The sequence below is a fragment of the Dermacentor andersoni genome, chromosome 4, assembly GCF_023375885.2.
Source record: "Dermacentor andersoni chromosome 4, qqDerAnde1_hic_scaffold, whole genome shotgun sequence".
Taxonomy (NCBI): Eukaryota; Metazoa; Arthropoda; class Arachnida; order Ixodida; family Ixodidae; genus Dermacentor; species Dermacentor andersoni.
In genome coordinates this window covers 56,877,414-56,893,957 of record NC_092817.1, presented here as the reverse complement: position 1 = coordinate 56,893,957, position 16,544 = coordinate 56,877,414, and the positions used below count along the sequence as shown (strand labels likewise).

The 16,544-nt window shown below is 42.3% G+C and overlaps 1 protein-coding gene across 1 annotated transcript in view; it reads right to left on the bottom strand.

Annotated features, from left to right (window-relative positions):
- The window catches only part of LOC126536123 (uncharacterized), a 71,488-nt gene extending 55,243 nt beyond the window's left edge, over nucleotides 1-16,245 (bottom strand). Inside the window, exons 1-11 of the mRNA XM_055073804.2 lie at nucleotides 16,068-16,245; nucleotides 15,617-15,807; nucleotides 15,339-15,427; nucleotides 15,152-15,258; nucleotides 14,859-15,046; nucleotides 14,637-14,763; nucleotides 11,544-11,669; nucleotides 9,380-9,515; nucleotides 8,330-8,463; nucleotides 2,297-2,398; nucleotides 1,095-1,380 (exon numbers count right to left, since the gene is read on the bottom strand). Of these exons, the coding sequence (XP_054929779.1) occupies nucleotides 1,095-1,380; nucleotides 2,297-2,398; nucleotides 8,330-8,463; nucleotides 9,380-9,515; nucleotides 11,544-11,669; nucleotides 14,637-14,763; nucleotides 14,859-15,046; nucleotides 15,152-15,258; nucleotides 15,339-15,427; nucleotides 15,617-15,804 (1,483 nt within the window). The 5' untranslated portion in view covers nucleotides 15,805-15,807; nucleotides 16,068-16,245. The remainder of the gene's footprint in view (nucleotides 1-1,094; nucleotides 1,381-2,296; nucleotides 2,399-8,329; nucleotides 8,464-9,379; nucleotides 9,516-11,543; nucleotides 11,670-14,636; nucleotides 14,764-14,858; nucleotides 15,047-15,151; nucleotides 15,259-15,338; nucleotides 15,428-15,616; nucleotides 15,808-16,067) is intronic.
- Nucleotides 16,246-16,544: the final 299 nt, after the last annotated feature.

The following is a 16,544-nucleotide window of genomic DNA, read 5'->3' as shown; positions in this document are numbered from 1 at the left end:
CTGCATTTTGAAACGCACGAAGCAAGATTTGTAAGACCATTGTTACGTTTGCCGAGCTCGCCGAATAGCGGAGGCCGGGGTCATTATGGTATTGATGGCAAATGATATTGCACTGAGTCAACATGGACACTGAGGTGCTGACAAATTCGGCATTCCTACAAGCGAGCACATTGCTATTCTATTTAAGTGACGTGCTGGTGACATGACTGTGAAGCCGTCTTTAGAGGCACGGCATGTGGGCTAATTGCTAAAGAAGGGGTGCGTGCATATTCAGCAAGCTGCCCAAGCTGACCACATCCAGGAGGATGCTGGTTACCAAAGACAAGTGTTGTGCATAATGCCAACCCATCAGCCAGTCAAGAAATGGTTGGGAATTTTGGGGAGCTGCTTTCCTTCCGATGGCTTGGTTTGCTCCCCTCCCTTGGTGATTAGTGGGACAATGGATATGGTGCATTCGCTTACCTCTTTCCTCGATCATCCTAAGGACGGGGTGTGTGCTTTGTGTTGACCTTCCCCTCCTCGGAGGTGAGGTTGGGAATATATACATGACCACCGGGTTGGCCAATTAGGACATGGCCCATTTCCATGACAAGTGATCGAGGGAGGATAGACGGTTTTGAAGAGACATCGTCTGTGTGTAGTGAGTGCTCTCACAGAATGATTTAGCGTGCTTTGCCATCATGTAGAAGCGCTCCGAGAACAATGCGGCTGTGTGCTATGATGAAGCATGTGCTGCGCTCGCAAGTCCTGCCAGTACGAGTATGCCTTTGTCATTAAATAAGCTTGTCCTATTTCCCCATTGCGAATAAACCCCCTTTCATTCCTCCAACCTCTCATTTTTGTATTCAACATGAAGGAAGCAACTCTCGCCAAGGAAGTTCGGATGACGACTTGGGCCAGCTTAGCATCCGTGTGATGCTCGGTACCAGCTACCTGTTCCAAGACACACCGGCAGCGTAGGCTAGAGAACAACCCTCAGTGTGATGCCCAACTCCGACACGACGACACCACACTAATGGTGCAGCTTCTGCAGCATTGCCTGCCAAGTATGAAATGGAACATAGCTCAGAATACAGTACAAAGGGGCCACTTGCCAACAGTGTCCATGCTGCAAGAAAACTGGAAGGATGGAATTCGAAGCAATGGAGGCGGCCGCGGCTGTCCATGGCCCGTGCCCTGTGAATCCGACGCGCCTCGACTGTCCTGCGAGCCAAAGTTTGGCACTGCAGAAAGCAGGGGCGTGCCGGGTGTGATGGTGTCCGTGCTGCTAGGACTCGATGCACCACCAACACCTAGCGGTCCCTGGGGCGTGCCCAAGCTGTCCAACGAGCACCAGGCCTCGTAACAATTGCGCTCAAGCAGACACTGCAGCCGGCAACACTGATACAAGAAAGGAGAAAAACAGAAACCTCGATTTGGTAATACAGTCAAACCTCCAATAAAATGTACACAGATATACTGAACTGCCGGATATAATAAAGTAAGTATAAAATCTAGCTGACTATTCGTTGCATAAATGAGTACATTCCTGCCAACCTGGAAACCTTAAAATTCATAAGAATTCCGCTGACATGACACCAAAGGGGTGGAAAAAAGGGGAATAGCCCGCTTTCTCTTCTTCTTCTTCTTCTTATTATTATTATTATTATTATTATTATTATTATTATTATGACAGGAACTTGTTTGGATGAACTTGATCAAAGCAAGTACCCTCATATGTGCTTACATCATGAGCCCACTAAGCAAAACGAGAGCCAATGTTTCGACAAGTGGACTTGTCTTTTTCAAGTCCACTTGTCAAAACGTTGGCTCCTGCTTTCATGTTGTTCACATTTTGCTTGTCTTTAATTTTCATCTCCCCCATTCCCAGTGTTTTCCATGGATTTCATCATGAGAAGAACTTCGAAGGAAGCTTCGGAGACCACCGAGCAAAATGTTTTCACAAGTTCAGATTTCATAAAACTTGACACACAATTCGTAAAATTGTAACACAAGCCCAAATTAGTAAACTTTACAAAAACATTTGGGAAAGTTGGCAGGCATGTGAGTGTCGTACAGCTACAAATAAACAGAATATGGAATACATGAGTTAATATCAGCTGCAGCAAAGCAAATATTTGTTTACTCACAGCCCGAAATATATATCCTGGTAGTGAAAATGTCACCCTCAGAAAGAGAAACTTAATGAAGCAGATTCTTTCATGCTAGTTGACCTTTAAAGCTCTTTAGAAGGTGGTGCTGGTGTAACAAGTCTCTTTTTTTTAACATTCCTTGTATGATTCGTGCAAGAACTCACAAATTCTTTGTCTTGGGGATGGGCACTAATCACAATGAAAGGCCGATGATCTGGGCACAGTAAAGGTGTAGCACTGTCCGCTTGTGCAACAAGGGCGTGTGGCTATGAAGAAAAATAAGAAGCAGCACATTAGCACTTGCCTGACACACTTAAGATATGAGAGTACATAAATTCAGCTCTGCCCTACAGCCAGACAATTTTCCAGCAGCGAAATTAGAAATGCACTCCCCTAACAAAAAGATCCTTCACAGATGTATGCAAATCTGACAACTGACACATCAAAGACAGGGAAGATGTATAAGCAATTTCTCACAACTTTCAGAAGAACAGTCTACCCCCGTTAATTTGACCCTGCGAGATCAAAGAAATTGATCAAATTATCTAACTGGTTGCATTAAACAAGATGCAGAAAAAAAATCTGCAGAGACATTTAAGAGGAAGCTTTAGCTCCGGTGCTTCTATCTAAATACATGTAAAAGGAGAATTTGTTTTTCTCAGCAACCACTGCACCCAATTTGACGAGGTTTATTGCATTTAAAAGAAAAGCTTAACATCTAGTGACCGTTAATTTCAAATTTTTGATTTAGGTCGTCAATATCTTATTACAAAATTTGCAGAAATCGAACATTTTCAGAAAACAAAACTGTCAAGTTTATAACTCTGCAACTCAGCAAGAAAAAAATGATACCACAATTCTGTGAATTGCATAATATAGTACATCTAAAGCAGACAAAATTTATGTTACACATGAATAAAAAAAAACATTCAGTAATATGGAAATACAGCTTTTACAGAACCTTTGTACATAACATAACAAATTCATGTAAAGATATAAATTGACATATAGAATTTGTCCACTTTGAATGATCTAATGGATGCCATTTAAACAACCGTGATATCTGTTCTTGATGCAGAGCTATTCATTTATAAACATTGCACGTCTATTTTTTTCGAACATGCGAATTTTTAAAAATTCTTTTAACAAAATTCAGGCCCTAAATCGAAATTCTGGTTCCAACAGTCATAGAATTTACCTTTCTCTTCAAAATGCAACAAATTTTATTAAAATCGGTCCAGCGATTATCTCAGAAAGGCGTTTTTGCGTTTTACATGTATTCGAATAGGCCGCATCATAGTTGGGCCCGAGCTAAAGCTTCCTCTTCAGACTGCTTACGGGTGGGAATGCAAAAGCATTATAGTCCCTTTGGTGAAATGTGTTTTTCTGCATGTTCCTTGTCTGTGCAAGCTCTCGTCTGTATTCTAACCGCACCTCAGTAAGGTCAAATGAAAGTGCGCCAAGCATCTTAACACGCTCACTTGCCCATGAGGAGTTCATGACTCGAACAACTGCTCAGCACCGTTCAATTGGACATTAATGCTTTTTATTTTATACACTCATTTTATACACTCATAACGTGACACCAGCTCCGCCCCATTGGCTGCGCCGTCACGTGCCCACTGACGCATGCACTAGGCACACTTTTAGTAAACCAGAACTGTACCGTCGCCGCGCCGTCGGGGATGCGTGCTCATCTCGCACCCCAGAGGCCTGGGTCCCAAAATTTCCCAAATTTTCTTTTCAATTGAATTAGGAAGGAACAGCGCCAACTAAGACGATCATGAGAGGGAGAACGACACAGGACCTGCGTCGTTCTCCCTCTCGTGATCGTCTTAGTTGGCGTTGTTCCTTCCTAATTCAAGTATGCACCATCTAGCCCAAATGAATGCTGTCCTGAACCATGTTTCTTTTCAGAGCCATTAATTTACTTTGTTTACAGAAACCTCCCTGAGAAAGTTGACGTGAATCCAAGCCTTTTGTGACGTGTTTTCCAGTTTGCGCCATCGGCAATTTTTGGTACCATTTTTCAGTTACGCTGACTACGCCGACGGGCTTTCGCGTAATGGGGCTTATAATGCTTTCACATCAAAATGCCAGAACACATTGTGATTCATTTGCCATTATTTGCCATATTCTAACACGCCCCTGAACCAAACGCTCGCCCACTTTCTATGTGTGCAAAGTAGAAACCTAACACGCCCCAGATTTTTTTAGCTAGAAATAGTGTTGCACAATGGCGGCCGGTTCTTTAAAGTAAGCTTCGTCACATGGTTCTTTAAAGTTAGCTCCACCACAATACATTCCGTTTACGCGGTAAAGCATATGACCATTGCGAAGACGGTTTTGGTTTCATGTTTGATTGCACCACGCTGGCAATTTCCGGCACAATTTTTTTTAACAAAAAGAACGACGCACATTAGAGTCAGGTAAATACCATTATCAGACATTGTGAGCAACGGTTATTGCGTGAAAGTCTTCCTAGGGCGGGTTGCAAGGAGTTTTCGACAATAGACATGTGTTCAATGAATTCACTGTTTCCCAAGCTATTCTAGACGTGTAGCAGTTTTACAACCTGAAATTTTTTTTCTTTGCAATAGGTATTTTTACATGTGTCTACGGCACACAAGTCCTTCAGCAGATTTTTCTTTTCTTCTTCCGAAACTTCTAACTTATTTCTTTACAGCACCCATTTATTTAGCATTTTTGGAAAGCTAGGCAAACAGCAGCCATTTATTCTTAGAAACCTTGTTTACGAATTATGCTCTAATGATGCTGAAAGGTTATTCATGCAGTTTTTAAAGTGGCAATTAGTGATTTTGCAGTTAAAACTGATTAGAATTTTCTCTTTTACTTAGTTGTCTCTTTTTTCCTTGTCAGCACAAGCATGGTGTTTAATTATACCAGAATAAATATTCCTACTGTAAATGCGTGCGTCTGCATTTGTCTATTCGATATTCTATTTGATATTCTATACTTACTATATTCGCAGGGATAGGCCTTCGTCCTGCAGTGGACATAAAACAGGCTGATGATGATGATGACTTACTATATTCATATTCAATTCATACTTGAAAATTTGACACTCGAATACCTCTAGAAATAAGTGAACTTAAACAAAAATCTATGAGCTTAAGACAGACAGTACATTGCTCCAACATTTGATGAGGGGAGTAAGCCAGGCAGAATGTTCATGGATGAATCAAGAACAGACTAGCCTACACACTACTGCTGATTAGGCAGCGCCTTTCTTAAAGGCTCAACACACCTGAGAGTTGCAGCTTTGTCAAGCTGTCCTAAACATAGGACAGCCTTTTCTGCAGCTCCCCTGTCTTCGTATTCATTTCAAGGCAGAACTATTATTATTATTATTACCTATGCACCCATAAGCATTATTGGTTCAAGATACACTACAAAAGAACAGTCACAAAATACAGTTCCTCTTCCATCGTCGCGCACATTAATTATCGGCGGAAGCCCTGTTGCCCTAATGCACCGGAATGAAAACAGTCACTGTTGTGATTGTTCAAGCTGAGCTATACATGTCTACTACACACAAACTGTACACTAAAGAGAGCAATGTTCAGAATAAGAGAAATTAAATGAGGTGATGAGAGCTCCAACTGTCGTTGGAGCAGTTGGAGCTTTCCAATGCCATTGGAGAAACCAATAAGCAGGAAATTGTTAAAGGGAAGCTGAAGGGTCTGTCGAATTCAGTAAGACGCTCATATACGGATGCGGGAACCTTATAAACCATGCAGGTAAAATTTGGGGGGGGATTTTTCACTTAGTAACGACGTAATCGTCAGTTAAAATTGCGCTGTAGCTCCGCCCCCCGTCGACCCGTTGAGGGCTCACGCTGCTGCTGACGCTGACGATGCGAGCGGAGACCGGAAACAGCGGCGCAATGACGTCAGCACTGGTGTTCCGTTCCTTCGCAGTCTCCGAGATCGTGACTGACCGTGCTTATTTCTGCGTGCGTGCCGTCCCAATCTGCTTCGCTCGACCCTACATTCCTTTGTGTGTGTGTGTGTGTAGAGTGGTAGTTGACATGCGTAGCATCAATTGAACTTGTAGGCCGATCATGCCGGCGTTCTGTGCAGCCTACGGTTGCACGAACACCAGCGGCTGTGACGATGTTCCATTACTTCTCGCAAGACAAGACGCTTTCAGCTAAGTGGGATGCTGCTGTGAAGCGAAAGAACTTCAAGTGCTCAAGAACAACAGTGCTGTGCTCTAACCACTTCCGTGACGACGATTACTACCAGAGTTTATCAATAATGCGTGCTTTGGATCCTTCTTCATGTTAGCACGCTGAACGGAAGGTGCATGTTTATCTCCCACCCTTAACGCAGGTTTCATCGCCAAGCGCCACAAATTTTTTATTCGCATGTGTGTTGTGAAACAGCCTGCGTGCAGCTACCATAACGCAGTGCAAGTGTAAAGTTTGCATGTGTTGGAAAGCCGGCTCACGCCAGGACGCTGCACTCCCCCTTCTCTCGCACACATAGAGAAACCGACCATCTCACGTAGCCGACGGAATTCACCGGTTACGAGTAGCGTGCAGATGACACACTGATGTAGGTTCTATACTACACGTGCTACAACAGCCGGTAAACTTTTCCCGCATTTAAATCATCTGTGTAGATTGCCGACAGCTTTGGGGCAGCGCACAAATGCCGAAGATCGCATCACCGCTTACATTCTACGAGGAGGCATGCAGGAACATAACACTACAATTGTTTGCCAGGAAACATACTCACTGGATCGTTGAGTGCGACCTAAAGTAGTATTGCTTCGCAATACAGTAAAACATACTTGCCAAAGAACATTTCCAACACAAGGAGATGCTAACACTTTGCCTTCGTTCGCGTCAAAAGCACTGCTTGCATCAGCATTTTTTGCTCCTTGGAGAGGCCAGCTCTTCGCAATCGGCTCGTACATGTAGGGACTAAAGTATAAACCCCATACAGGTGATCTTGCACGCAACAGAGACAAGGGAGGCGATGGCTGTCGCATTTACTCGTCGCCTACAAGCCGAACTCCATGCTATGGTGGCTAGAAGTATCCACGCGAGTGACAGCTTTGAGAGTCAACTTCCCGGTATGAGGGCAGCAATATACGCGCCGAAACTAGCGTGACGCGTGCTTTATCAATTTAGGTTGATGTATATTACTGTAAAAAGAAGCGTAAAATATTTCTGAGGGTCTTGCACTAGGTTCTTATTCTTGCACGTGTAAAATTCAATAGTTTGCTCGTTCCGTGCGACAAACAGTAGTATATGAGTTATGTACATCCAGTTCCGGCTTCGCACTATCGGCTAGTCGCTCATAGCACTTCCAGGCAACGAGCGACGAGTTCTAGATTTGTAGAAACGAGCGATCGAGCGACAACACCGAGCAATCTGTTCAAGCGACGGCCTGTTTTGTCGCTCGAACCAGTCACCGTCGCGCCCAAAGTCGCTCTCGTGGGGTTTGGACTTAACGCCGAACCTCAGAGAAACGCAAGCTCTCGAAATTTTCCATGACCGTCTCAGCAAAACAGCACCAAACTACCTTGCACCGTGCTTCATGTGTAGCGGCAGCAGTCGGTCTGGACGAACACCATTGTTGACGTCACAAGGCGCCCGACCAATCACAGGCGGAAACAAGGCGCGCGAGCTGCCCACAGTCTGCTGCTGCACTTTTAGTCGAAATAAAGTCTGTGTGCGATTTCTTTCGCTCAATTTCGATGCGATATTCGAATTCAGAAGGTTGAAAATCATGACATACTGCTCTTCACTCATATTTTCTGGGAAAGCTTTCAGCTTCCCTTTAAGGAAGCAAGTTCACTTACCTTGCATTTATCCTTGTCAGTTTTGCATTTAGTTTTAAAGCATTCTATAAAGTGGCAGTGATTTAAAAACACCTTTAAAATTTCCGCTTTGCAAGAAAATATGCCCTGCATATTTTCACTTTACTAGATGTACAGCTCAAACCTAGGATGGAGTTGAAATTTTATTATTTACCTAATCTTCCAGAGTAGCCACATGGCAATAACATTGCAATAAAAGTTTTTTTCTCCAAACTCGCATCCTCAAGTAAACTTCAGTCTTGTAAGGAAAGCCGATTTGATTTCTACAGTCTTGCTCGCATCTTATATGGCGCACGAATACAGAAGTGGTTATCATATGTATTAAAGGAAAGTGGTATGCTTACACTGGTCGCATTCCTGAATGCCACTTCCTTACACTGCCTCAAGATGCCATAGATGTCATTGGCAACACGTTCTACAGAGCGAGTCTCCCAAGTACGAACACTTTCATCTTCTTCACCATCACTTTCACGTGAACCTGGGAGTGTTTGAATACAAGAGAATGTTAGCCATCTCCAAATGGTCAGGAATTCTAAGCAACTTCGAATTTTTAGACAGCCACAGGCGGTTGCAGGAAGTTGTTTGCCAATGAAAGCAGCCTCTATGAGACAAGAGAGGGAGGGATGTCATTACCAGTTTCTTACAACAAGGTCCCAGCACTCAACAGCATCAAATCACCATTAAAAAACTGTTGCTCATTCATAAAAGCAAGCCAGTCATATATCTGCTGTAAAGCATACATTTTTGCACATTTTATTAGGATGGAGACATTTAGCAGATGTTGCTTTATAACACAAAGCACTTGCAGACAAACTTCACTGTTCAGACATAAGATAACTGAAGGGTCAAACTACATTTCTTGGTTAGAAGAGGGGAAGCTGGTCCAGATGCACATTGGAAAGCAAGGTGAAAAGAGCACGCAACAACGCTGATCCGATCCGTAACTAGCCAATGGCTATGAACCCAGATGTGTCTATCCCCACATATTGTATACTGATCTTTTTGGATGAAACGAACATTTAATTTCATTTCAAAGAAGCCCTGTTTTGTGTTTTGTTTTGTTACACTGACTTCAAATGTGTATTCCTTCTGTTCTGGCAGCAACCAGCTATATTCTCTATTATAATAATATTATAGTAACGATAAATTAAAAATAGTAATAATGGTAAGGTGTGCTTAAGACACCATGGAAATGACAATTTCACACTAAAGGTAGAAAATATATATATTCTTGCAACCTATTTAGTGTCCCCTATGGTAGGGGGGGGGGGGGGCCCTCTAACTATCTTTCTTGAACACAGAATACTATTCATAAAAATGCTGCTAGATGAGCCATGCAGTAAGGCAGTTTTACCACTGTAAAAAGTGATCTGAATGAGTAAATTTATCGATACCTTGTTGCACTTCGTGCGCTTTCCTCCAGTCAATGTACTGTATAGAAGCGAACTGAATGGCAAGATGGTTAGGAGGCCAAGACTTCATGAAGTTCACAGGAATGACAAACTTGCCAATGTAATCAGCAAGCTTCACCTGTATGACCAGATATTTAAACAATGTCAGAAAATAGGTTAACAAAGAAACTCATACCTCCATGTTCTGGGCAAGGTCGGCATCTACAATGGAATTTTGTACTGGCAAACCATAGCTACTAACATGATACAAAGTACATAATTTGAAGTACTGTATTTTTGCATGTATAACCTACAACAAAAATTCGAAAATTTAACAGTGAAGTTGGGGTGTGGGTTATCTGTGAATTTGCCTTAAGGTGTGGCTTCATGGCAGTGCAGCGTGCGCTGCCGTGAAGCCGCACTTCAAGGCAAGTTTCTCTGCCATTCAATTGCATTATCTCCTAGGGAACACCACCCTCTTCCCACCTGTAAGGCTGCATACTTGTTTCATATACTTTCACAGCGTCGTGAGTTGCCTATGTGTTAGGTATGTGCACAGAGCAGGGGTTCACTCCCCTAACATGTCTAGCCGGCAACTGCTTCAATTTTCTTTTTTTTTTTTAAGGCATGGTACGGATGCAAAGAATGGATTTGGAGAATGTGGTCTCATAAATACTGAGTTCGGATGCTGCCGATGGTCATAATTTCTCCCCATGAGCATATCTCGAATGAGACTAGTGTACACAGTGTTGTGGCGCCATCTCCCTAACTCTTTGCTGGCTAGAAATGCCATGCAGGTTTGAAATGGCCTGGCAATGAATTCTGCATGCCTAGTGTTTCCCACCTAAGCCGTGACTGTCTAGTGGGAATAAGAAACGTAGTTGTAGAAAGAGAGCAAATAGTTTTGTTTTCCAACATCTTTACTTTTAAGAGCAAGCTCATTGCGGTGGGTTGTGGCCTGCCAAATTTTTTACTCTCATTGGCAATTGCATCTGGAGGGCAGGCCAACAGCACTACCGCCCTTTTGCTTTGTCTGTTTCAGCTATATTAATCCAGACAATATCCTGTCTCTCAGTCTGGGATGAAATCAGGACTGCCGATATAGACCAGTGAGGCTCCGTACAAGTACATTAAAAAGAATCTAGGCTTTAATCATCATTGAGACAGTCGAAGACTGAGACAGTGCTTGCTCTATTGTTCAAGTTGTAATTCCTTTGCTTTACCTGCAACCCATCTGCATAGAAAAGTTTACGTATAAACATTTCTTGAACAACTGGTCTACGTTAGTTCCTGTCAGCGTTTGATCATCATTACTGATCACCATCCAAGAAACTTCACGTTTCAACGTAGAACTGATCAAAGAAGAACTGGACATAAAAGAATTACTTCACCCCTACATGTTGAAGCTCCTTCATGGTTGCCCATTCTCCTCTTCTTTAAGGGTCACCATATTGCATTTAGTAGTTAGTGAATAGCACCGCGGCATCGGAGAACTAGAACTCAGGATCACAATGAGCTGCTCTCAGCTAGTCTTTTACGGTGCAGCATATGCTGAAGATTATCAGTATCACCATGGAGGAGGGGACCAGAGCCACTGGCCAAAGATACGCCGTGAATGAGTCATGCATCCATGAATGAAGCCTATTTTTGCAAATATTTGAGCATTGTCGTATGCAGTTAGTTCCGCTGGTTATCCGCGCACATCTTTTCCTTCTTTCCCAGCTGTCGTAAATGGGATATGGCTTATACGTGGAAAAATGCAATATATGCAGTAGGCTTTATGTGTGGCAATTTGATAATTTATTTCTAAACTACTCAACTATATTACAGAGCTATGAAAGCCCATAAAGAAAGAAGATAAATTTTTTAGCTACTTAGGGAGGTTAACAAAGAAAGGGCACAGGCAGAGTCAAAGTAATGTTTGCATTATGGCATTATTTAAAGTCAGTCAAGCAATCTTTTAAATGTTGCAATGTCACCTGTAGTAAAGAGAGAGAGAGCGTGTTAAAAAAAAGCAGTGCCAACCAGTTCACACCATCTAACTTGCAAGCCAGTTAATGTGACCAGCAGTCATATATGAGTGAGCAACTTATTTGAGAAAAACAAATAATTCACTGCTGTGCAGCAAAATTTAAATAAAGAGAACGAAATTAACCAAATCACATACCTCTTTATTGGTATATGTGGTGTTCCCATATCTTGCCGTTACCAAGGGAACAAATATTGTGCAATTTTGAATGGCATCATTCAATTTGTTCTGCCAGTCATCACCAGGTACAATGTCATCTTGGTCCTTTCAGAGAGATATAAGTAACATGATTGTTATTAGGCTGCATGAGCATTTAACAGTAATTTAACAATAATAAAGTGTCATTGACAAATTTGCAGATCTTCAAACTTAAGCAGTCAAAATTTTTTAGACGAAGCTACAGTAGCTACACCAGTTACAGTTGCATCTTTTGGCAAGGTGCACAATTTCCAGCTAAATAACTTCATCAAATTTGCTAGTAAAGGCTTGTTCAGATTTCAAATTTCTTTAAAGATTGGGCTTATATTGCAAACATTAAGGCAACTATTGTTGGAGGCCAACATATATGTAATGAATGCATCATTTGAGATATTATGTCAAAAGCTGCCTTTAACTCCTCCTCATGACCCTACACTGTAAATACCCTCATTAATTTGAATGACAAATGGGCAAACAAGCGTTTTCAGCATTCTTGCAGATAAGCCTATATCAGTTTTGTGCTCCAGGATATGGTGTTGCTTACTACCTATGTCATATGTTGACAAAGGATTGTGACATGGCTATTCGAGACGTCTTTGATGCCTAGCACCTGATAGCACATTGTGGGAAGCAGCGCTGGCAGGCACAAGGAGATTAGACAAAATTCGCTTGCCTCTGAAGATTACTGGCATAAACAATTTGATATGAATGAAATATGTAAACTGCACAATTAAAAAAAAACAGACTAATATCCATTTGTAGGATAGTTGTTATACCTATGCTAAATCTATAGCTGCAATTTGTATGTGCCCGACAAAATAATGCAGCTGCAACAATGGCATTTGCACACCTACAATAGTGTTTACAAAAAACCTTGAAAGCTCAACTTTGAAGAACCTGCATTTGTCTTTTTCTTGTACAACTATTAGTTGCACTTTATAATAACAGCATACAGTTCAAGCCAGCAGCAACACTCATTGAGCTTTATTAAATGTTAAACATGCCTGGGTACAATGTCTGAGTGAACTATCTGCTTCGAAATTCAAGGACAACCTAAGGATGCTGCAAGTGGAAGTAGAAGAGGATGAAGCACATTTTGCTTAAGCACTTGAATTAACAAACATTTCTTTTTTTAGCTAAAACCGTTTCTTCAGTGTGACTTCCTCTGTCGTTACATTTTTCAATTGTTTGTTGGACTGTTTGTCTTGGTTATTGCGCCCAGCATCCATGTGAAAATAATCATACATTCTGTGGTGCCCATAAACATGACAATGTGGCCACACCTATTTTAATGAGTAATCAACACTGTACTGCACAGTCTGACACTTACTAATGTTAAACTTGGCCACTGTGAAAAAATAAATGAGGAAGAAACACAACTGTGCATGGTTCACCAAATGTATAAAACAAAAACAAGAAACCCAAGAGATAAATGAAAAGAAACAACATGTGCAGTGTGTTTCCAGAGTTGATCACACATCCAAATGACTGCTACTGTGAGAAAGATGCCCAACATATACCTTCATGGAGTGAAAGTGTGCAGCGATATTCTAGAATGACACCCTGTTGACTATCTTCTATGCAACGCAGAACTGTCAGCCAGAACAACATGATGTAACTGACATCACCTTGATAGAAGTCTGTACTAAGTACTATAAACTGTTTTGTGTTGGAAAAGTAGATGGTGCTACAAAGTTGCCTGCTGTAAAACAAGAAGTCAATAAGACAACATAAAGGAAGACAATGTACATAGTATATGTACTGAAATTTGAGAATGGAAGATGAAGCAAAGTTGCATAACTGCATGAAATCTTTCATATATTTATTTCGTTCCATTGTCAGACCTTACTTTTTTTCCAGACCCTCTATTTTTTTTTTATTCATGTTGACTTTTTTTCGTTCACTTTCTTTTTTTACGCGTATTTATGTAGTTGCCGTCTTCTTTCTCGTCAAGTTTGGTTGACATGCCTTCCTTCTTTTTTTACCGAAAGGCCAGGTGGGCCGGTCCAGGAAATATTGCAGCTTATGGTGCAATGTGGTTAATTTTGCTATCTTGGAGCTAATTGTGCTCGCAACGTTAAGTTTACCTAATCCGCGACTAAATCTCGCTTCTTATCTCATTGAGACGACGTGAACACTTTGATACCTTCTTCAGGTTCATACAACACTTCAAAGTAATTAACTTGCCCCTTTTGTTAAAACATTACAAGATAGACAGCTAGATCCCAGAATGCAAGAAGACTGTCTTAAAAAAAAATGCTTGATGAGGCTTGGCAGGCCATGGCATGGAGAACATGCAGATGAGCTTGCATTCATATGAGCAAAAAAAAGGTTGTGTGGTGTCACCTTCTCTGAGTGATCAAAACATTAAACTTGTGTAATGTTTGCCAGTTATTCAGTGTTTGCTCACACAATCGAGATCAAACCTAACAGCTGCTCTGCTGTTTCCTTTTGCTCAAGGTTGCTTGTCTCAAGCTGGAAAGCAATGGACCCAGATAGCATCTGTCACTCACAGCAGTTCTTTTGGATGTAGTGGCAACAGGCACACCATTTAGCCACATTGCTTCCCATCCTCCTCACAGCTCCCATAATCCATCATGTTGTACATCACTTGATTTGAAAATCGTTGGCGTGATATTTAAAAACTGTTCCATGGTAGCATATTTTTCGTCACACTGTGTCGTTCTTTCTTATGTTTGAAAACTCGTCTTCTAACTGCAATTTTTTTCCCAATAATTGGACCTTTTATTCATCATACAAATGCAAACTGAATTTGGAATAAACCAGGCTGTCCAGTAATGCAAAAGAGATGAGGTGCATGGAGTTGTGTTTATAGTCCCTTTATGTAGTTTTGAATGCCCTGAAAACTTTCTTTATACTCAAGGACATTCAAGGTTTTCAGGATCGTGTTCGAACCTTGAGGTTTAGCACCCTTAGTACAATTTAGTAATGAAAATGTCAACACAGATAAAATATAAAGATAGAACAGCTTGTTGCCAGGAACCATGTTCAAGGAACACTTTCACGACATACCAAAAATACTTGTGCTCCCAAAACCTCAAGCTGTGCTTTGAGCTTCCTTGCATGTTCATCTGCTTCGCTACGTGCGTAACTTATGACAATATCCTTCTTAGAGACCTCTTGTATTGTGAAGCCAGTGCTGCAAATCAACAGTAAAGAATAAAATAATGTCAGCACAGCAGCAAATGGATGGCTTGCAAAGAAGATGTGTTCATTAAATAAATGTAATTGTACCTGTGCTTTTTGCGCTTTCTGCAGTCCCTGTTTCCCCGCAGATGGAAAGGTGTGGTGGCCTTGTTTTGCGGCAGCTGTATGGTTACGACGCCTTGACAGATCACGTCCCAAGCAAAGAGTGCCTGCTCTTGGGCACTGAGAACAGGCCAGCCATTCCTATCACAGAAGGCGAACTCTCCACCTAAAAGCTTTGTGGACACGCAAATAGAAAAGATGAAAATTCTGGCATCAGCTAAAGATTACCATGAAAAAGAAATAGGAGTACAGGACTGCCACCAAAAATCAACACTTGCCTGCTCACTTATCTCAGAACGAAGATCTGTTACACTGAGGTTCCGATCAGCAAAGACAAAGCCAATAACAGAACCGCCTGCTTTTCTAATCCCAATTCGCCATCGATCTGGAGCCGAGGGGTAATTATGTAACGAATATACAACTGCAGGTCATCTTGTTGTGTATCAAAGCAACACATGTACTTACCAAAGTTCCTCGTAATAAACAGAGCGTTGGTGCCCTTCAAAACATCGATGGCGTTTATATGCTCTTCTTGGTGCTTCAACACTGGGATCCTAAAGGAAGACAAGATTTTCACAGACTCTTAAATACAAGCAAAATGTTCGCCGGCTTCTGAACGGATCGGCAATTGCTTCTTGATGGTGCAATTATAAAGCACATTTTATTCATTCACAACAACCTTCTGCTCTCTTCGTTTACTTAACTACAAAGCATCCGATGCAGTAAAGGGTTCCCAGACGCACCTTTCTTGAGTCAGGAACAGAAAGTCGCGATGGAATGTCGGCAGCTCATGGGCCATAAGTTCCCTCACATCTTTGAGGTTCAGGTTCACGTCGGACAACCTAATCACACCCAAGACATCGCTTTTCTGATTAGTTTGATTTATGTCAGCTTCCCCAATCACGTGAACTCCAACCAAGAGGGAGCTCATGATCTGGAAGAAGAAAATGCGAAAACACCCGTGATCGCCAAAATGTTTCAGGTAAGCCCACGACTACGAGTAGATAGCGCATGCCGCTAAAATTAACCGACTTTAATCCATTTTCTTGTCACGCACGAACATATAGAAGTTCAATTTCGACAAGTGTAGGTCAAATATTGCATTACCGCGCGCAAACCTTTGGTAGAAAAACTCGGCAGTATGCTGGTCGAGTCGGAGAGTCACGCGTAACATCCATCAAAGAACGTACTTACCAGGTGCAATAGCTCTCCTCGGCGTCCAGGGTGATCGCGGCGGGCTCGTTACGAGCACCAGCTTGTGCTAACGGCACACGAAAGAAATTGCAGGCTCCCGGACTGCCAAACACCGGCTACACGCGCTCAGCAGCACTGCTGCGTGTGTGCGAGTTGTAGGAAAACGCAAACCTATGACGTCACGGTTGTAAACTTGCCATAGTTGCCAGTCCTTTCTCAAGATTTGTCCTTTCAGGTCATTCCGCCAGTTTCAGCACCTGCGAACGGGCGCAGTGCGCATGCGCGAACGCGCGCAACGCACTGGCGCGCAATACATGCAAAGGCTTGCGTACTGTGTACTCGCCTTCCCGACATACCCACGCACCTCCGTACAGGTTTTTCCCACCGGATTTTCCCGCACCCGGGCCTGTTCCGCTCCAAGCGGCACGCCAAACATCCCTTCAGTCGATTGGGCCAGCTACCAGCAACCGACGGTTA